The following is a 22,098-nucleotide window of genomic DNA, read 5'->3' as shown; positions in this document are numbered from 1 at the left end:
TCCTCACCGTACTAGGCTTTAATTGATAAAAGTGTAACAAAACACTTGTAAAATTTGGTTGCCTTTAACTGTAACTAGGCTTGGGTAGTTCTTGAACTAAATGAACTAAAGAACTAGTTCATCTCAATGAACTAGCTCACTAGTTCGGTCTTTTCATTGAACTACATTTTTCACTACTAGTTCTGATTTTGGATCACGATCCAAATACTGACAATAAATATTGAACATGTAGCAGGCGCCTTATACAATTTTCCCAATTGTTCAAAGATACAAAAAATCTTGATATGGCAATCCTTTTTTTTATTTGTACGCCAAAAGCAGATTTCACGGAAATATTTTCATTTGCATATTGTGTATTTGTGTCAATTGGAGATATAGAAAGTATATTTATTATTATACAATATCGAAAATTTTTATTGACTAATTTTTACTATGTGCAGATGATTGGAATGAGAAAGCGGAGTGCAGTATGGTCCCACTTCATTGAAGTAAATTATAAGAAGGCAAGGTGCCGGTACTGCCAAATAAATATCAGTTTTAAATGTGGGTCGCATGGCAATCTACAGCGGCACATGAAAGCCAAGCACCCGTTCATCTCAATCGAGCACCAACAGTGTGAAGAGAGGCAATTGGAAAAGGAGTCAGCGCAGGAGCAAGGACAGAAAGCAACACAGGCAATGCGGGAGTTATCACAGCCAGAACCAGCACAGAGAACGAGCGAGCAACATACTGTGGCTGAGCAACCAACAATTTCACATTACGTAGATAAACCATCAACGGGCAGAAAAGCTAAACAAATCGACAAGCAGCTCGTCCAGATGATCGCAAAAGGGCATCATGCACTACGAATCGTGGAGGAACCAGAAATGAAGAGGCTGATTCAAATGGTGTCACATTGTCCTAACTACCAACTCCCATGCAGGAAAACAGTTTCTGAAAAAATTTTACCACAAATTTATGAAGAATTACTTGCCAAAGCAAAACGTAAGGTTTCCGAATCAACTGCAGTATGCCTCACTACAGATGGGTGGACGTCGCGTATTAACGAGCATTTTATTGCTGTCACTGCACACTTAATAGACAAAAATACAAATCTTTGCTCCATTTTGATCTGCTGTAAGCAATTTAGCGAGAGGCATACCAGCGAAAATTTATGCAACTTTTTAAAAGAAGTTATGACTGAGTGGCAAATTTCACACAAAATTGCAGCTGTAGTAAGTGACAATGCCCCAAATATAATAAACGCTGTTCGACTAGGAGAGTGGAAGTCAATAGGTTGCTTTGCTCATCTTCTCAACCTGATTGTTCAACATGGAGTTGCAGAAATATCAGATGTTTTACATAAAGTAAAAGCAATTGTGGAGTTTTTCAACCGAAGCCCACGCGGACTTCAAAAACTTATGGATGTACAAAGACAACTGAATTTATCTCCCCTGAAGCTGAAACAAGATGTTTCAACCCGTTGGAATGCGACATATGATATGCTTGAGCGCATTTTAAAATTGAAGGAGGCAGTGGTCACCACTATAGCACTTCTGCGTTCTGATCTCATCATTGACCAACAGAGTTGGGAAATCATAGAGGGGGCTTTGCTTCTTCTTAAGCCTTTTTATGAGGTTACCATGGAGATAAGCTCAGAAAAAAATGTTACATTGTCTAAAGTAATAGTGTTTAACAAACTAATTCAAAATTTTCTTTTGAAGTATTCATGTCAAAATGAAAAAGTAGTGGCTTTAAAAGAGTCTTTAAAGAGAGGTATGCAAGCTCGATTCAGAAATTTGGAAATGAATTCTTTATATGCAGAATGCACTATGCTTGACCCTAGGAATAGAAAGTAATATCTGGGATGAATATGATGAAAATATTAGAAATATTTCTACACCTGAAAATACAACTGCTGCTGGTTTGCGCGAATTGGATAAATATCTTAATGAGGATATTTTAAACCGCAAGCAGGATCCATTAAAGTGGTGGCACGAACGTAAAGACGTGTATCCCCATCTTTACAAATACGTTTTAAAACGCTTTTGCATTGTTGCTACTTCAGTTCCATGCGAACGAGTTTTTTCGGGGGCAGGGCAAATATTAAACGAGCGTAGAACTCTTTTAAAATCCAACAAGCTTTCTAATTTAATGTTTTTGCACAGCAATATGTAAGTCTTTACGTATCGTACATATGTGCATGCATATGTTTTTATTCTATGAATTTGTTAAAGTTTTTTTTTATAAAAATACTCGTTTATTTGTATTGTATTTATACGAAAACTCTGTAAGTGATTGATGTTAAAATGAAATAAGCTACGTACACAACAAAATATTTTTGTGTAACAACAATAATGCTAAGAAGATGACCATTAGTACAAATATGCCATCCAATGAAAAAGGCTGAATAATTTTTATAAGACTTAAGTTCCTAAACATACGTTTTTTGTGTATGTAAAAGTATTCTGTGAATTCAAATTACCAAATGTTTTGGTTTGTATGTAAAATAATAAAAATAATTGAACTTTGTTTAAAATAACGTAAATGTATTCGTCAATTGAATTAAATGAAATAGTGAACTAAATGAACTATAAGAACTAAAGAACTAGTTCACTAAGGTGAACGAACTGCAAGTGAACGGTTCACTCAAATGAACTAAATTTCCCAACTCTAACTGTAACCAATGCAGGTCGTGTCGCGAGGAGGACTGTGCTACTGTAAAACCTTTACTAGGTCAAGTTAGCATCGCTATATCTAGAAGCTCATGACCGTCATAACCGTCACGCGTAAGGCAAGACGAATTCAGAAGTATGTAATACAAATTAAAACAAATGTAATCAGTTGTTCTAGCAATACTGCCCGTTGATATAGTTCAGGCCTTTTTCGGAGCCATTTTGGGACTAGCTCGGTAATTTCTGGGCCAGTTCGGGCCCAGTTCAGTACTAGTTCAAGACTTTTTCGGGATCATTTTGTTTCTAGTTCGTGACAATTTCGGGACTTGTTTGCAACTAGTTCGGATACAGACACTTACACACTAAAGATTAAGAGTACCTCGTTCACCCGCCTTTTTTTCTCACTGCCAGATTTTACTCCTTCTAGACAAATTTTTGGGAAGTGAATGAACTAATTTCCTAAGGAATTGAACAAGAGCAATAAACGTGAATAACTCTGTGATTGGTGGAATCATTACGAATGAATGTACATAAATAATTATTCAAAGAAAAGTTTTACGGGTAGGCGGCTGTGGACAATGTTGATCATCCATTACCACTTCTGTAAGCTTAAAGCGAAGTGCACAAAATTTCTTTTTTATGCAGCTTATTTCACATGTGTCTGTATATTGCTTTTTATGTCTTTTGGTATCAGTTGTCAGAGAATGTAGCATTCTTGTGGAAAACAGGAGTTTAAGTCGCCTAACGCAGTGATACCTCCGAAATGAAACTCAGCCAAGAAATGATAGCTTGTTATAAATAGGCTTTTCTTTTTTAACTATACTTTGCTGGCCTCTTAAATACACTTTGTTCTATCATCAAGGGTATGTGCTGTCGAAAAGAGCTACATCTACAAATTTTATGACAAAAAAAGCTTTTTTTTTAGGTATTACCAACGAATGACGCTGAACTAACAAAGACACAATTTTTTTGTGGTGGGATTTCTACGATAGACCTTTCTCTTGGTTTCCTTGAGGAAGCGGAATCTTTTTTTACAGTGAGGCATCCTAATGCACGCACATCCCTCTGCATTAATTAAATTGTTCTAGTTGTTGGTTCCAATTTACTCATTCAAGTCAAGCTATTTTAATGTGTGTACGGTTCAATTACAATGAGTTTTTTGTTTGCCTTTAATTTTTATATATGTATGTATGTAAATATTTATTTATTATTTTATAATTTTTTTTTTGTTCTTAGTTATTTAACTAACCGAAAATCAGACGCCTGAACGCACGCATAACCAGCTAATATTGTAAAGCAAAGTCAAATATTATACAATTTCAGTTAATATTGCCACCTCTTTTACCAGCAATGGCCTCGGGTTAATCGAATTTAGTAGAACTGCAATAAAATCATTTGCTTTAGCATTTCGATTTTCGAACTGTCTATGCGTATTTGCAATTAGCATTTACATATTTTTACATAGTTATTTAAATAGTAATACTACGTACTTACATACATATGTATGTCCTACAAACAATTGTGTGCATCTCTGTATTTCGATAGTTACGCGTTTGTTATTTAATAAACACAGCAATACAAATATTGTATTTGTAGACATTTAAAATTTTATGCAAAGTATACATAATAAATAATTATGTTGTTTTTGTATTTGCTAAATAATTTCATTTACTATTGCTAATTTATGGCTAAAAAATGCTTTTATTTATGCATCAAATCTTGCGTGCAATGCTAACAATTGTAATTATAAAAAATAACTGAGGTAAATATGCTAATGCAATTATTTCGATTTAATTTAACCTACTTTCGTTAACGCATTGAGGGCTTAATTTAATTTGCCAAAAAATAAATAAAAATAAATATTAACAGCTGTGCACCAGGCAGAGATTAGCGTAATGAAATAAAACACATTTTTATGCAACAAATTTTCTGTGATAATTTCTATTGCACGCGTAAGCACGAGTGTGTGGTTTGTACTTGATTTCAAAAAAAAAAAAAATGATGGCATACCTTTAGGCATTTTTTTCAAATTTCCTCAACAGAGGGGGCTAGAATAAATGAAAAATCTTTCTTTCTTCATTTGGTTATTGATTTATGATATATTATCTCATTTCTATTATTAATTTATTGACAGATTTTACAAAGTGAAATTACTTGCTTTCAGCATAATTTGCTTATAAATAACAAATGAGCCGTAAATTACGATAATGTGAATATGCTTTAAGAACGTTCTATGCAATTAAGCCCTTTATTAATTTTATATTAAGACAAAAAGAAATGGCGAGAAAACCAGAACATCCCCGATCTTTCAGCATGACGAAAGTCGAATACTCGAGCAAAAGATACTTAAGTATGTTGCTGTTGGTTGATTCTTCCGACAGGGTGGTAAAATGATTTATTTTGGAATGAGTTTCCGTCCAAATTGGAAATTTGGCCCAAAATAAATCATACCTAAGTATACTTAACATAAGTTAGTTAGAAACGCTGGGATGGATGGGTTCGTGACCTACAAGTTTAAAATCGGGATGGGCGGGATCGGGCTATATACATTTCTTTGTAATGGAATTTCAAATCACAAAAAAATATTTAAAATTAATTTACTTTGAGAATATATTCAATTCCATTGCTGTGGACTGAAGCAATTGATAACTAATTACAATTCCTTGTATATTGTAATTGAGATTAATTTAATCCTTAAAGGAATCATTGCGACCCAGATCTGGTTGTTGGTTGTACCTCCTACCTACGTATTTAAATATTTCTTATTTAGATATATGTATTTCATGCATGCATACTAGGGTGGTCCAAAAATGCTTATGAAAAAGTAAAGTCGGAATTTTTATGCCCTTACCCCCAAGGATTGTTCTATACCAAAAAAAGTTATACCCCTGTTTTTTATTTATTTTGAAATCAAAAAAAAAAATGAATCTTATTTGCCGTTGTATAGGCACAAGGAACAACCGTTACGTTCCTNTTTATTTTGAAATCAAAAAAAAATTGAATCTTATTTGCCGTTGTATAGGCACAAGGAACAACCGTTACGTTCCTTTTAGGTAGTTTAAAGAAAGTTGGAACGACGATACCTGCGCCGGTTACATAAAATTAGGTTTCACCCGAACTTATTCAAAAAAAAAATAGAGGTCGCTCAAAGCGCTAAAAGTTTTCCATGTATCTTATAGGGGTAGATTTTTTCGATATAGAACGATCCTAGATGAGTGAGAGCATTAATATACCAACTTTACTTCTTTTGGACCACCCTAAAGCATGCTCATATGATCCAACATCTATGTACCTATACGCATATACACACATATGTAAATGTCGATTGGTTATAACTACATTGCTTTATATAGCAAGGAAGTCAACTAACAAATATAGTTGCCAAAACTATTTACTTAATAATATCTCATATGTGTACATATCTGACAACTGCAGGCAGTTACACACATTAATAAAGAGAAATCTTAGCAACCAAGCCGGCAAGAAATCCGAAAATGGATCCGAAGAAGGAAAGGAAAGTGGATGCGAATTTTATTTCCGTTTATCGATTCTCTACACAATCAATGCCGAATACATAGTATATGTATTTATATATAAACTTTCAGTTTGAACAAATGAAATAAAATTATTGCTCTCCAATAACATGATCATTTTCGAACGTTTTTCGAATACGAAAATGAACGAAAATTTAAATCGTTTTCTGTTCGTTTCCGTATACGAAAAATATACGAGACAGCTCTGTCAGCAAAACTTACGTTCCACTGTTGGCTGGGAATTTCGCCTACAAATTTCTTACGTATATTTGTACATAGATACATACATACAATAAATTTCTAACAAGTTATCTGGTTTATTGGTGCACTTACCTGCCATTAATTTACCGGTAACATCAATCAAGTCATTCTGGCAGCTCAAGTCCACGGCTGTGGCATAATTGTAATAGGAGAATCTCTGGCAGATTTCAATGAAATTAAATTCCATCCATGCACGTTGGTAATCAATGAAATTGAAATCTTGTAGCAACATTTTCAGTGCGTAAATTATGCCAAACTGTTGAACGTAGTTGAATATTTGTGGTTTGTTGTTGATTGTGGTGTGACAGAGGCGGAGGCGGAGGCGTCGGATAGGCAGGCGATGGGGTGGCATGATGATGAATGTATTCAGTAAATATTTAGGTATTCGTACATGGTGGTTTTTTACTATCTTTTTCTAACATTTACAATGTTTTTCAAGCAAACATTTTTTTCGTGCGTATTTTGTATAACAATATTGCTAATGTCTCAATGAAAATCATGTAAATCAAACTTTTAAGCTTTATATAGAATTTAGTGAAATTCAACAAATTGCAAGTGCAAGTTTGAAGCAAGTAAAAAATTGCATTTCAAGCCGCGTCCGAAGGGTGATTTTATTTTCATGAGAAGCTGTTCTTCATGGCATAAATACACTCCAAGGTTTGCCATTGCCTGCCGAGGGGCGACCGCTATTAGAAAAAAACCTTTGTGTTTTTTTTTTTTTTTTGATGTTGGGTTGATCCCGGCTTGAATGCAGGTCCAGCGGAATGGTAGCGCGCACTACTATACTACGCCTACTATGTACTATATGCACCTACAAACATTTGTATATTAATTTTCTTTCAATACGTCACCAAAAAAAAAAAAAAATACGCTCTGTGCACTAAAAACAATAAATCATTTGCAATTTTGTAATAATTGTCTCTAAAAAAATTCTACATTCATACAAACACATTAGAGATTTACTTTTTGCGCTGGCAGTTGTGCGCCAACTTCATAAAGCGCAGTTACGCAAGCTACATATGCGAAAATTTTTAAAATAAAACGTTTGTATTTTTCTATGTAGTTTTATTATTTATTTTATTTTTTTGTTTTTTTTTTGCAATTGTCGAAAATATAGACAGACATTGAATTATTGCACAGAAATAGCACATTGCTTAAAACCCTGTAGGAAATTCATGCGTTAGCATATTTGTTTTCCCACAGATTAAGTCGTTCTATAAACCGATTCCATTTAAAATTGTCTATACCTAAATTGATTAATTAATTTATCTTCAGCAATTGATTTTCATGCCGACTCGATACGGCATGTGTAGGCACCACTAGTGTAGATGCACGTACATACATAAGGAGAAGGGTGGCAAGCTAAGCAAGACTTGGCCGAGCCGAGCAAGACTTTTCGCCAGAAATCGGTTGCGGGGATTTCGCAAATCAGTACTTCAAAGAAAATAGGCGAAAGGACGCTAATAGCTTTTTATAAAAATCGCTAATATTTTTGTCAGTTTCAGAGCGATCCAGTAGCGCATTTCAAGGTCATTGAGCACCTTTTAAAGTTGGTATGGATATCCAAAGGAAAAAACTAAGGCGGTGCCCCTTTTGGACGATGACATTTTTTCCACATACAAAACTTGGACCACTCGTAATGTATATGGAAAACTATTAATTAGAGATTCCTCATCATTTATGTTTTTTTTTTTCCTTAAATGAAAAGCATTTTATATCCATGCACTACTCCTATCAGCATCTATTTATAAGCATAATAAATTTTCCTACAGGACACATTTTCCCACTGGCCATCACTTACCTGAGCATTTTTATCCTCCAGCTCCATCAGTTTATTTGTCATGCGATACAAAACTTTAGCCAACAATTTTTCCTCTTCCGCTCGATGGCGTTGTGGCAGCGCATCCGAAAAATCACCGCCACTAGCATCTAAAGTCGTTGGTGCTGCTGTCGTTGTTGTGACTTCTGTGGCAGTTGTCGCCGCCAATGACGGCGATGACATCGCTCTGAATAAATTACGTAACGGCAATGGCAGGCCACTGAACAGGCGATAGTCGAAAAAATCCCACAGCAAATTGAAATTAGTTTCATAGGTGGCCGGCGAGAGCGATTTGTCGTCGCCAACAGCACTGGCACCACCACCAGCAGCACCAGAGCCAACACCGCCATCGCCAATGCCAGCACCAAATGGGCCAGTGTCCGGATGTTGTCGATTGCCGAATTTATTTGTCGATGTTGTTGCACCTATCCCACCACTAGACGAGCTGAATGTTTTGTTGTTGTTGCTTATGCTCCACTGTTGTTGTTTGCGTTTTGCATTTTGTATGATGAAGCGACAAAGGCAGAGTGCGGCATGTTCTCTGACACGGAAATCATCGTCGCCGATCAATTGCAAAAGTTCATCCAGAAATTGAGTCTGCAAAGTAGAAAGATGTATGTAGATAGAGAGGTGGTGCGAGTGTGGATTGAGGAAAAGCTGGGTAAAGACTTATATTAATGTGTCATAGTAGGTAAGTAGAGCAGAAATGTTGTAAGAAATCAATAAAAGTGCAATGAAGGAATGATGAATGACAGAAGATTAACATTTTCCGGAAAATATGAAAACATATGTAAGTGTGTACGTATTGTGTGTGCAAATGTACATACATATCGCACACCGTCTTCAAAAAAGAGTCACAACGCAAAATAATCCTTTCGTCAGAAAATGTGAAAAACTATTTCGTAGCACATGCTAGTCATATGGGCCAGGGCGACTTTACTTTAGGGGTTCTTAATAAATTATAAAAAAAAGTTCGCTCAAGCTTTTGCTGAAAAGTAAATAAAAGCTCTGTGTATATTTTTAGCGCATAATTTCAAAAATGTCAAATTTTGAGTTGCGCCTCTTTTGAAGACGGTGTGCGATATGTTAGCTGCGAAGGTGAAAGGTATTGGAGCCAAAAAAGCGGCAAAGCTTCACAAATTTTTAATTTCACACAACACAGCAGTGGAGCACATGTACGAGATGAAACTTTATCATTGCGATTTGCTTTTTGTTTCCCCTTTTTTAATTTTGTACGCGCCAGAAAAAGGCCAAGTAAAAGGCGAAAGTCACTTCATTTAATGAGAGCACGTACCACCCGCATACATACACACATACATACATTAATTTTCATTAGGGTGGGCCGAAAATGCGATTTCGTTTTTTTTTATATAAATTTTCATGGATAGTAGCAAAAGTATGGCCCACTATGCTTTAAAAAAAATCTTTGCGAAAGCTTAAATTTTTGCCCAATATCTTAGGCTTGCCCATGTCAGTGATAGTCCAAAGTGTTCAAAGAATTTTTTTTTTCTTAACTTACTTCGATCGCAAATCTAATTTTTTACCAACAACTTTTATCAGCAGTTGTTTAGTCTGTAGTCATTACCTTAGTCATGTTAACGTTAAAGCAATATGACTTGAGGTTTGATTTTACCAAAAATTTAATTAAAAAACTTTTTCTTCACAAAGAAGAATTTAATTTGAATTTCGTATATAAATAACTAGTAATTTTTTAATTATTTTTTCAGCCATAGATGTTTCTTTCATGCACAGAAATACCGCCTTCTAACAAAAATCGCAATTATCGTTAACAATTTCACTAACTTCCTTTTTGTAGGAAATGAAATTTTCTGTAAAATGAAGAGATTATCGTTAATTTTTCACGCATAAAAATTATATTAATGCGTGACAAGACATACAATTTTGTTTGCTAAAACTCGAAGATAATGAAACTATAAATCCTGCATTACTTTGTATTAGGACCATTTTGGAGAATTAAATTTCACGATCAAAGAAAAAAACTTTTGTCAACATATTGAACCTTAACCGACTTGGTGGATTCTAAGATACTGACCGAAGATTTTCAATTTCCGCGCAGCTTTTTTAAGACCAAAATGAACCATGCTATTAAAAATAAAAATTCAAAAAAAATCAGATTTTCGACCTACCCTAAAGTACATTCATATGCACACTCGCAAAATGAGTGATAACTCGCATAAACTAAAATGAAAAATTGAAAAACACGAAAATGTGGAAATGAAAATTTCCGTTAAAGAGACCTTAAATCCCAAAAAAAAAAAGTTGGCCCAAATGAGGCAAAAACGTGGAAACGAGGCGAATGCACACGAATATCAGGCAGGATTACCCAGTGGGTTATCATTACCTTTTTCTCGCATGGAAAGGTTGACGATTACGATGTAATGACAGCATGCATCCTATTGCAAGCGAATGGGTTATGTGTAGTCGAACGTTTGAAGCCGAATCATTGTGGTGACTATTGCACTATCAGCCATCGAGAGGGTCGTGTGTAATTTTGAAGCAACAAGCAAAAGAAAAATTCTAACAATAAACTTAAGTATGTATGCCTTTCTCCCATGTTATGTCAACGGTAAGTGTAGCGGTATAGAAACATGCTGGTCTACCATCTCGTTGCTCGCGGTTTCAAACCCTGTCGAACGAATGCTTTAGTCCGTTTGGGTTTTTTTTTTTTTTTAAATAGATTTTCAAAGCGACACGCGACACATTACTTTCTTGGGACATGGACTGTGTTTAGATTCATGTATACATTACCACACATTACTTTTCCCGCAGGGTCGTCATGTACTAACCCACATGTGCATGTACATATGCGTGCATTTGAATATGTGTGCAGCTAAGCAGATACGTTTTAAGTAGGAACAACTTGCCGTTGAAGCAAACAAATTACAAAGCCCTTGTGAAGCACACAAACTTAACACCATTGCTCCGTCCTCTAGTTTACAGTTTGCTTCGAAAGGTTACTACTTGAGTTGGTATAATAGACCGTACCGGAAAAATAAAGTTCGTCGTACACCCCTGAGTCTAAAGCAGGCATTGGCAGGCAGCGCTAGCAGAACTCCATAAGTATGTGCAAAACTTTTGCACTTGCTTACAGAGAACCTCTAAAAACTAGAAAAACGGCCGAATTTCGAAAGCAACTGGCACTCTAGGCAATATAAATCAGTCACTGACATCTATTTTTTAAATCATGCTAATAAAAGTCATTTTTATAGGTCGCAGTAAAGTTGGTAAACGCTCCACTAATTTCTCCCAAACTTGGCACAGGTGAAAAACATATACTTGCGCCGGGTATTTAATGTTCGGCTCCGCCCTAACTTAGAGTTTCTCACTTGTTACAGAAAAAACAAAAATAACTGTTGTTTGCAGATTATTTAGATAAAAAACAAAAATAACTGTTATTTTAGATTTATAAAATAAAAATCAAGAATTATTATTACTTTAGATTTATAAAATAAAAATCAAAAATAATTGCTATTTTTTTTTTAATTTTGCATAAAAATTACGAATAAAAATTTATTTTTAAATTTATTTTAAATTTTTATTCTCGGTGAAAAAAGAAATCGATTGGTATATATCTCTTTCTAACATTTTCTTGACAGTTTCNAAATTTATTTTAAATTTTTATTCTCGGTGAAAAAAGAAATCGATTGGTATGTATCTCTTAGTTGTAGAACATGTTCTTGACAGTTTTCATCAATAACTGTTATGTTCGGTCCCTGCATATTATCTTTGAGTAAAAAAAAATAAAAATAAAGTAATCATTATTTTTGATTGAAAAAATAAAAGTCAAGTAATATTAATCTCCTGTGAGCGAAAAAATANATTTATTTTTAAATTTATTTTAAATTTTTATTCTCGGTGAAAAAAGAAATCGATTGGTATGTATCTCTTAGTTGTAGAACATGTTCTTGACAGTTTTCATCAATAACTGTTATGTTCGGTCCCTGCATATTATCTTTGAGTAAAAAAAATTTAAAAAAATAATCATTATTTTTGATTGAAAAAATAAAAGTCAAGTAATATTAATCTCCTGTGAGCGAAAAAATTAAACTTAAATATTAATTAATATTTTTAATATTTATTGGTTAACTTCGAAAAATAAAAATCATGGTAAATTACAGTAGGGCGTACGAACACAAATACGTGAGTATAATTAAAATTACGAAATTGGACTTTCGCACAAACAAATGAATCATTTGACCTAATGTGCAGTGCCAAAAATAAAAACTCAAAATAACCCAGTAATTGCAGCATTAACGAAGCTGAATGCGCTTTTGCATATGTCTGTATATACATACATACATACATATGTACGTACGTATACGCTATCTAGACCTTGTATAGCATAGCANCACAAACAAATGAATCATTTGACCTAATGTGCAGTGCCAAAAATAAAAACGCAAAATAACCCAGTAATTGCAGCATTAACGAAGCTTAATGCGCTTTTGCATATGTCTGTATATACATACATACATACATATGTACGTACGTATACGCTATCTAGACCTTGTATAGCATAGCGTAGTGTTGCGCAGCGGAGTATGCGTAACATCATTACTATGCTGCATGCAATTTTTGACACATTTCCGTTCAGAAAAAGTTCGCAAAAATGAAAGCGGAAACGAAACCAACGCTAATGCAGCAAGACACAAACACGTTGCACTTTTAATATACATATGTACATACATACATATGTGTGCGTCTACCCATGCACACGACAAAGTTAAAAGTGCATAAGCGATTTCGCTCTCACAACTTTTCATCCTCTTGCGATTTTTTTTTTTTTGTTCTTATACATACTTTTCAGTTGTTGGCCTAGGCATAAAAGTCTATTTTAAGAATTCGAGAGTAGTCATCAAGGAAAAATTATTGTATTATCCTTGCACAAATTGCAGTGGCTAAGTGAGAGCGGAAATTACATATGCACGGCGTTAGCGAAAGTGCCTTGATTGAGGATACGAATTTTAAATTTTTTTTTTATTTTGTAATTCTAGAGCAATTTGAAGTATGAAAAATTGGCTTTTAGCAACTGGCAAGAGCGGCGTTGAGCATGGAGAATAAATCGCTATTACATAGTAGGCGCGTTGCAAACTTTTCACGTATGCGGACGTGTAACGTAAAAAAAAAATTACGAGAAATTCTTGAAATTCGTATTCATTGGTAGGCAAAGCACAAATTAAAAGTTTTAAAAATAGAAGCACTTAGCTAAAATTCAGTACTTAATTGAAAATTGTAGCCACAAAGGCGTTAATATATCAAGTTCAAGAAACGCTTGAATGTTACGGCGAGAAATTCGTCAAAAAAAAAAAAAAAAAAAAACAACAATTCAGACATTTTTGCTATCTGCCTTTTTACATACTGTGTAATGTTTTTTAATATCCTTAAATTTATCATTTATAGAAATAGGACATCGAATAAAAAAGTTATAGCAAAAACCCCTACACTTAGCCGTTTTTTACAGGAATGCGAAAAATATTACTTCACTGAAATACCCCCCTAGTGAGTTTTTTAAATAGTCTTCTTCTTATTTGACGCTGTAACCGCTTCGAACAAATTGAATTTTATTTTGGACCACACATGTTTACGCAGAGCCAACAAAAATATGTCAGACCAAATTGAAATGCAAAAAATGAATGTGCAACTACATCCTCGACTATATAAAAGCAAAAATTCATCAGATGTGCATATGTATGTATAACTTCAATGGAACGGAATTCACTAAGAAATAGATAACACTACTTTGCTAAGTGACTGCAAATGTGCGCTACTTACCTCATAAATACAGACACTATCATCCGAATCATCGTCGTTGTACGACATCATATCCTTCTCAGCATCCAAACTGGCAGAAGCAGCAGCAGCATCTTTGGTAGCATTTGAACAGGCATTAAGGGTATTGTTATCAGTGTTAGTGTCGTTGCTGCTACCGCTGCCGACGGCACTTCCTACCTCTTCACGAGCAACAACACTCCCAATGGCACATTCACAGCCATCATTCGTTGTGCCACAGCAAAAGCCATGGCAATCGTTACAGGCCGCATGTAAGGCAGCGTAATTTAAATTCGAAATAACTTCGGCGTATTTATTTTGAACTAACCAATATTTGTTGTAATGACATAGACGAAATTTACTCAATAGTAATTTGGGTGAAATGCGAAATCCAGCTGCAGCGGCAGCGGCAGCCGGAAGTGGGAACGCCCGGCTAGTAGTAGAAGAATTGCCTGTCATGCCAGTCATCAGCGGCTGAGTGGTATCATCGGAGTTGTTGTCGTTATCGTAGCTGTAGCTGCAGTCGTTGCGATTCGATTTCGATTGCAATTGAAAATCATTCAAAAGTGCAGCTATAAGCTCATCATTATCGTTGAAAAGCGTTCGAGGACACGTCTTAGTAGTTGAGGCTGCCGTTGCTGCTGCTCCTGCTGGTTGGGCCATTGCTGGCGATTTGCTGCTGGCATGTGTGGTGGAAAAGCCAAAATTTGTTTCATCGTTAGTGTAGTGCCGCTGTTGTGGCACTTGGCCAGAGGCATTAGCATGGCATTTCCTGCCACTCTTATCAGCTGCCTCAACAAGCACTGCTGTCGAACTTTGCGAGCTGAGGGCCCGTATGTGCTGTTGTGTTTGTTGTTGTTTATGTTGTGCTTTCTGTTGTTGTTGTTGTTGTTGTTGTGTTTGTTGTTGTTGTTGTTGTTGGTTGTGTTGATGATGCGCTGTCGGCAATATCAAATATTTGGACACCACATACGGAAATATCCTCTCGAATGCATTCAACGCCTGTATGACCACTGTGTGTATATCGTCCTGCAAGCCCTGCAAAAAAAAGAAGAAATCGCAAAAATTCCAATGAGCGCAAAAATGTGAATATGCATGAATATGTATATTCAAACGAAAATAAAATATTTGCGAAAAAATTGCAAGCTCTTAGAAAAAGAAGAGTCGTCGATTGCTCTCTCTCTCTGCCTTCCATTCGCTTGCATGCCTTTTTTATTTCATATTAGAGGAATTTGCGTTCTTATTGTTCGACGGCTTGTTAGCGTTGAGCACACAATGAATGTGGCCGGCAAGCAATACTAATAGGGCGCCTGAAGGAAATTGGAAAAGGCCAGCTGCCAGGCATGCGAGTGAAAACTTGAAGCGGATAAGCATTTTCAAATGTTTGCAGAGCCAAACAAATACGAAGTACTTTCAGCAACTTAGCAGGCATTTTAGAATTCGTTACTGCATTCAGAAAGTAATAAGTTGTAAATAATTGAGCAGCGAATAGAAATACACAGATAAATAAGTAGATTGCTAAGGAAATGAAAGTTTGCTGCGATGAAGAGAATAGGAATAGCTTTGCGCTTTTTTTTTCATATGTATATTCCGAGCAAAAAAGATGTTTAGATCTTAGCCTTGAGAAAGCAGGACAGCTGAGAAGGAAATGCTGAGATGATTTCATCTTGTCATCGTCAGGCGTAGCATTGCAAAATGATATTAAGTCGTACCGGATGCGTTCCTATAGGCAACGTTTACTCTTCTAAGACTGCCTCTTTTAGAGCGGTCCTTTCGGCTTGAAATTCGCTCTCAAAATCCGAAAGCCTAAACTTTGGACTTTCTGACAGACGGAACGGACTTGCTGTAACTATGTTATTAGAGAAAATGTTGTTGTTGTGGCTGTAACAGCATACAAATTCCCCAAGAACTTTTGGGGAGTGTTGCTGAAGTTACAGTCCTTGGCCAGATACAAATTTGGGTCGTTCCGGTTACGTAGACCCGACTGCCGTGGGAGCGATCAGAGAAAATGTTAACTGAATCTCTGTTCCTGTTACCTTGAAATTCCTACAGGTAATAAATCTCTTCGTACCATTGGTATTTGAAGCTTTTGTGAATGGCATAGGACTAAGTGTAATTTAAAACGTTATTAAAAGCTATTTTTTTAGAAATAACCGCAATAGAAGTCATTTTTACCAAAAAATATAGTTATCGAATTTATTTATTTGATTTTTCATTATCGAAACAAAAATTCGACAAAGGCCATATATTTTTGGAAATTCAACAAAAGAATTTACTTGACTTTAAAAAAGAATTTACTTGTGGTTGTAACAGCATACAAATTCCCCAAAAGAGCTTTGGGCAGTGTTGCTGGAGTGACAGTCCGCCCAACGCTGCTTTAGAAGGTTCAACTTTAGATTAAAAAATTATTAGCTTCCCTTTGAAATTTTTAAATTTTTGTTAAGCTTGAATTAAATGGAGTCTTTCGACTATGACTAAAAACTAGTTAAAATACTGTACGGAAATTCAATGCAATAGTGCTTCAAATAGAAAATGGCCTAATCAGAGATAAGTTTTTTGTCCAAAGTTCTCCGATATTTTATGACTAAAATGTTTGCAATTTGCATTTATATACTTACCCTCACGAGCATTGCCAACAGATGTTGCACGTTTAACTCCAAGCGCATGGTCACCTGCTTGGCCCCTAACGTTTGCAAAAAACCGCCGATAATCTGTTGTACGCCACCGCGCAGCATAGGATCTGTGTGGTTGTAGTAGAGCAATACATCTGCTATTTGTTGTCGGTGCTGTGTGGCCGTTGGACCGGGTGCCAAAGTTCGTCCGCTGATATGCTCATCAATTTGCATTAAAGCCGCGACTGTGGCCGCTGCGGTTGCAATCGATTTGCGTTGCGATTTCGTGCGTTTAGGTGGCCGCGGTGGCAGCATTTGCGGTGGAACATCCTGCAGCGATTCTGTCACGCGGTAAGGAGATGACGACGATTGACTTGGCTTTCGATGCTGCTGTCTACTTTTGGTTTCGATAATTTCCGATTTTGATAAAGTTTGCAGCGGCTGCTGTTTCGCCGATCTATTGCGGGTGCTATCGCGTACCTGTTGTGACATCAGCACTGGATCGGCGCTCTTGCTCAGTACAGGTATTGATTCAAGTAAATATTCACATGTACTTTTGCCAAAATGATCGTCCTTGATTTCAAGCAGCTGAAATTCGGCTGGCAAATCACTAACGCCCACCACGGCTGCTGCATCGATGGATAGTGGATTGCTCTTAGTGAAATCCGCCGCATCCAAGTGCTCATAGTCCTTGCCCAGATTCGAGCTGTTGCCGCTGCCGCTGTCATCACTTTGTGGAATGCTCGGACTGCCACTGGCGCTGGAGCTTTTCGAAGAAAATTCTGTTGCTGCTATCAACTGCTTGTGCAACTCCTGCACCTCCTGTTCTGTGATCTCCAGCGGAAGCTGTAGCACAGCGGGATCGAAACGCACGCATTGCGCTAGAACAGACAGCGATAGGCTCTTTATGGATATGCGTATTTGGGTGTCGCTATGCAAGCCATGCGCTTGGCCGGTTAATAGAAAACGCGCCGCAATTAAGCGTGCCGTATAGCGTACGATGGATTGTTCGAAAAGTGTGCCTATTTTGAGAGTGAGCAGCGGTTGTAGCGAAGCTACCTTCTGCACTAACGAGTTTTCGCTAAGGAAGGGATTAACTAGAGAGAAAAAAAGACGTAGGGTAGACGAGTAAGTAAACGAGTGACAGAAAATAGCTACGAGCATCTGCGAAGGTGAGCCTAATGTGCCACTTGAAACCTACCATTTGGTATGCGTTGCTCCACTTCATTCTTCCCGCCCGTCTCAGCATCCAATTCAGGGGCGCTATGCAAACTCGTGTCCACCAGCAACGCCGTGGATACCGTGTCATCGTGCATGCCCAGCGATGAGCTCGCATTCGATTGTGTGTTGGTGTGCGCGGAATCTGATTGCGGCTCAGCGGATGCGGAGTTACTCAAATCCTGCACTTTAATGCCGCTGCTGGCCGTTGATATCAATGATATGCTATCCGTGAGCGCATTGCTGGTCGCTGCCGACGTGGTGGAGACGACATCGCACTTTTCACTGGTTGGGGTCTGCACGCTTTTCGTCGGTGTGGCACGTGCTCCTGAAGCTGGACGAAAGAGTTTGCTCATCGACTCGGAAGCTAAAATGAATAGCAGCCAAGGAGAAGAACGACAAATTATTTGATTTACAGTTACATCAAAAAGTTGCTATTTAGTTGGAGAAAAGAGCGAATTTGTTTCTACATTCGTAAGTTATTAGAAAACCAATTTCGAAAAGTTTTAATGTAGTATTGCACTGGAAATTAACGGCTGAGTATAGACTTAACAGAAAACTTGAAAACTTGCAAGCGTCCGGCGCACATACGAGTATGACATATGTATGTACGCATGTATGTGTGTACATCCATAAAAGCATTTGTGTGTGTGTTTTGCGTTGGAGCCATGAAATGTGCTGTTCAATACTTAAATGAGCTGCTGCATGTTTCGAGGTTTATGCGGTTTGACCAATGACCAAGTTGCATGCAACCACTGTGGGCATGGATAGCAATGAACCTACTTAAGAAACCAATGTTATGTATTAACAGATAGTATTAAAAGTATGTATATACATTAGGGTGGGCCGAATACCCAATTTTTTAATTTTTATTGTTAATAAAAAACATGATTCATTATTCTTTAAAAAAGCTGTGCCGAAATTAAATTTCTCGGTCTATATCTTATAGTCCATTTCCACCAAGAGCTTAACTGCAGTTAGGAGCTCAGCTAAGATTATTTTTTTTAATTGCAATTATCGCTGAAACCTTTAGTGCTACATTATTTGGTATCCGAAACTTTTTTGTGGAGAAGCAGTTTGAACTTCGATTGACTAGGGCGAGCGTAATATATAACATGAAAATTTTGATCTTTCGCCTAGATTTTTTTTAGAGCTCAATGAACCATATATTTGCTATTACCAATAAAAATCCCAAAAAAACGAATTTTCAGCTAACCCTAATGTACATATATATTCCGGTATTGACTTTGCCTCTTAAGTGATTATACCAGTAAGCCATATGGAAAGCACATAAATTGTTGTGCAATGGGATGCACAGCACTGGAAAATAAAGCAATGAAACGAAAGGTAATGGAACACACCGGAAATGGAACATTGTGAACAATGTATAGAAATTTTCCTAACCGATAAAGGTAAAGAACTTGAACTAACATTTTACTCGCAATAAAGCTCTAACACTTATGAAGTAAAAGCAACTGAAACAAATTGAAATGAAGCGAAACAAACTGAAATGAAGTCATATGGAGCGAAATAAACGAGATGAAACCAAGTAATACAACAAATGAAATGGCATAAATTGAAGTGCTAAACAAAATGGTAAGGTATATAAAATGAGGTGAAATTAAACAAACGTGAGTTGAATTAAAACGAAATGAGATGAAAGGAATTGAATTGAAATGCAAGTGAATTAAATGAAATGATGTGAACTGAAAGGAAACGAGATTTATATAAAATAAAATTACCATAAAGTAAACTAAATTAAACGAGTGGAAATGAAATTGAATTACATAGAATGTATCGAATCGTAAATGAAATGAAATGAACTGAAATACAATGTGAAAGGAGATGAAATGAAATGGAATGAATATGAAATAAATTAAAAAATAAACAGAACAAATTGAAACGAAAAAAAAATTTAGATAAGTAAAATAAAGATGGGGTGTGTGCATAGAAAAGAGAAAATAAGGAAGATGCTAGGAAAAAGAGGTTTGAGAAGGCTTACAGCCGAAAATATTTTTGTGGAAGGTTGCCACGTGTTTAAAACATTTAATTCAATTTAATTGATAAGATAAATTGAATATTGCAATATGGGTATTAAACTGAAGAGGTTTAGGAAAGTCTACTGCCGAAAATATTTTTGAGGAGGGTGTGAAAAATTTGCAAAATAAATGAAATATTACAATACAGGTATCAAATGGCACAAAAATACTTTACCGTACGATTCCAGTATCCCATAAATGGAACTTAATAAACTCTATTCTGAACTTTTAAAAAGATGAAATGCCGTTTTCATAAATAACTTTTAAATCTTGTCTGCGCTTAAAACACAAAACTTGTACTAAAAAAAATGTGTTTGTTCATGCGAACTACATCATTTCCAAATGTTATGCTGCGCTTGCCTTTATATGGCGTAACGGTACATATTGAAGTATTAATGCGAAAAGAGGCTCTACACGGAACCGAAACCTCTTAGAACAGTTCCACAAAAACATTCCACTCCATGGTCTATGGGGCTTACCTGCTTACATCCTACACACAACAAATAATGTGCGTGCTATGCGCAAACTAGTTAAAGTTCACGATGCTACACATTAGTTTATTTTTTTCATACAACACTTCGTTTCGTGCACTATTTTGCTGAAGGAAAGATTTTTTAAAAACTTTTAAAAAGCAAAATAACACAATAAAATATGTACATACATATGTATGTAGTGGGTTTGATTGCGAGCCAAAGTTGCAGGCCAACCGAGGAGCAGTTAAGGGCGGAAGTGCAAAGCTNTCAAATTTATCTGCAAGGCTTAGATAATCCTGTTATACAGATTATGATGACGCAAACTGAAACTGTATGTAGAAAGTTGTCTACGTGGCTTAACAAGAAACGAACTGAGGAACTTTTGGCGTTAAACAGCTTTATAGTAAGATTCTTCTATTCTTTCTCTGTGCAGAAGTTATACGGCCCTCGTCAACTGCACCTGGGACATTATGTGGTTTAACAGGCATTATCATGAAACTCTGGAATAACTGCCGATATAGGGCTCTTGGCATTCAGAAGTTGCAAATACGGCCCCGGACTTAAAACTTCAAACACTACTTCCTAACCTAACCTAACGTTTTTCTTCGGCTGGACATATAATAGTTTTTTGAGTTAACGAGCAGATATTTGTGAAAACGAGAAGATATTTACATACATACATATGTATGTAGCTATAGGCCTATCTGACCGGTCATAAGGCTTCATAATTTCTTACAATATCCAAGAGATAAGAATACAATCTTTATCTGATATTCCGCTAACTTGAATCTGCTATGCAGATCGTTACTGAAAATTTGCAACTTTCCACATGAACTCCTTTTGGAAAAAATCTAAATATTTTCTCAATCAAACTAGCCTTCTCCAGTCCAGTCATGTATAAACAAATTCATTTTATTTAAGAAAAACTCAATAAACCGAATTTTGCATTACAAAAAAAAAAAACAAAAAACACAAAGCGAAAAAATTGTGCAATGACAAGGAAAACAATGAGAAAAATGCCACTACTCTACGTCCTACCTGGCTCACGAAGTGGCTTCTTAAGTAAACAAAATTGCGGAAAATACTATACAAAAAAAAAACGTAGGCAAACAACGCTAATGGCAGCAACAAAAAAAAAACACACACACAAACTAAATAGAAGAGGTAAGTAATAAAAGCGGGTAAACAAATACGTATGTACATACATATAAAGCACGTCACATTGCAGCACGAAATCAAAAACAGAAAAACAAATTAAGGGCATGTAAAACAACAAACACACGCATACAGACACATGCACATACATACATACATAGTATCTAAGCAGAAGTAAGTGCTCAGGATGCAAACAATTGCACAACAACAAAAATTCTTTATTTCCTGGCACTCATACGATTTGAGTAACCACATTTTATCACGTAACCCATTTGTCTTATCCATTTTGTTACTTGTTTGTTGCTATTTTATCCTGTTACAACTACAATTGCAACAAATACAAAAAAAGGAAAATATAGTAACACATCCAAGTGCTTTAAACTTTTGTAGTGCAGAGTAGCAGAGTATCAACGCTGGGGAGTCAAGCGTATCATCTGGAGTATAGAGCTCCTGTTTTTAGGGCTGTCTCCTTAAGTTCGTGTATGTGTGTGTGTGTGTAAAGTCATTCAATGTAAAAGGAATGCTGCACTGCGAATATTAAAAA

The 22,098-nt window shown here is 36.1% G+C and overlaps 1 protein-coding gene across 1 annotated transcript in view; it reads right to left on the bottom strand.

The window, feature by feature from the left end:
• Nucleotides 1–18,535, bottom strand: part of LOC108367945 (uncharacterized) — a 66,021-nt gene extending 47,486 nt beyond the window's left edge. The window contains exons 1-5 of the mRNA XM_017622660.1: nucleotides 17,871–18,535; nucleotides 16,676–17,766; nucleotides 14,061–15,095; nucleotides 8,250–8,864; nucleotides 6,521–6,704 (exon numbers count right to left, since the gene is read on the bottom strand). Of these exons, the coding sequence (XP_017478149.1) occupies nucleotides 6,521–6,704; nucleotides 8,250–8,864; nucleotides 14,061–15,095; nucleotides 16,676–17,766; nucleotides 17,871–18,243 (3,298 nt within the window). The 5' untranslated portion in view covers nucleotides 18,244–18,535. The remainder of the gene's footprint in view (nucleotides 1–6,520; nucleotides 6,705–8,249; nucleotides 8,865–14,060; nucleotides 15,096–16,675; nucleotides 17,767–17,870) is intronic.
• Nucleotides 18,536–22,098: the final 3,563 nt, after the last annotated feature.

The sequence above is a fragment of the Rhagoletis zephyria genome, unplaced genomic scaffold (genome assembly GCF_001687245.7).
Source record: "Rhagoletis zephyria isolate East Lansing unplaced genomic scaffold, Rhagoletis_zephyria_1.1 Rzeph_scaffold_02878, whole genome shotgun sequence".
In the NCBI taxonomy this organism is placed as follows: domain Eukaryota; kingdom Metazoa; phylum Arthropoda; class Insecta; order Diptera; family Tephritidae; genus Rhagoletis; species Rhagoletis zephyria.
Note: the sequence above shows the minus strand (reverse complement) of the source record. Positions and strands in the feature narration are given on the sequence as shown.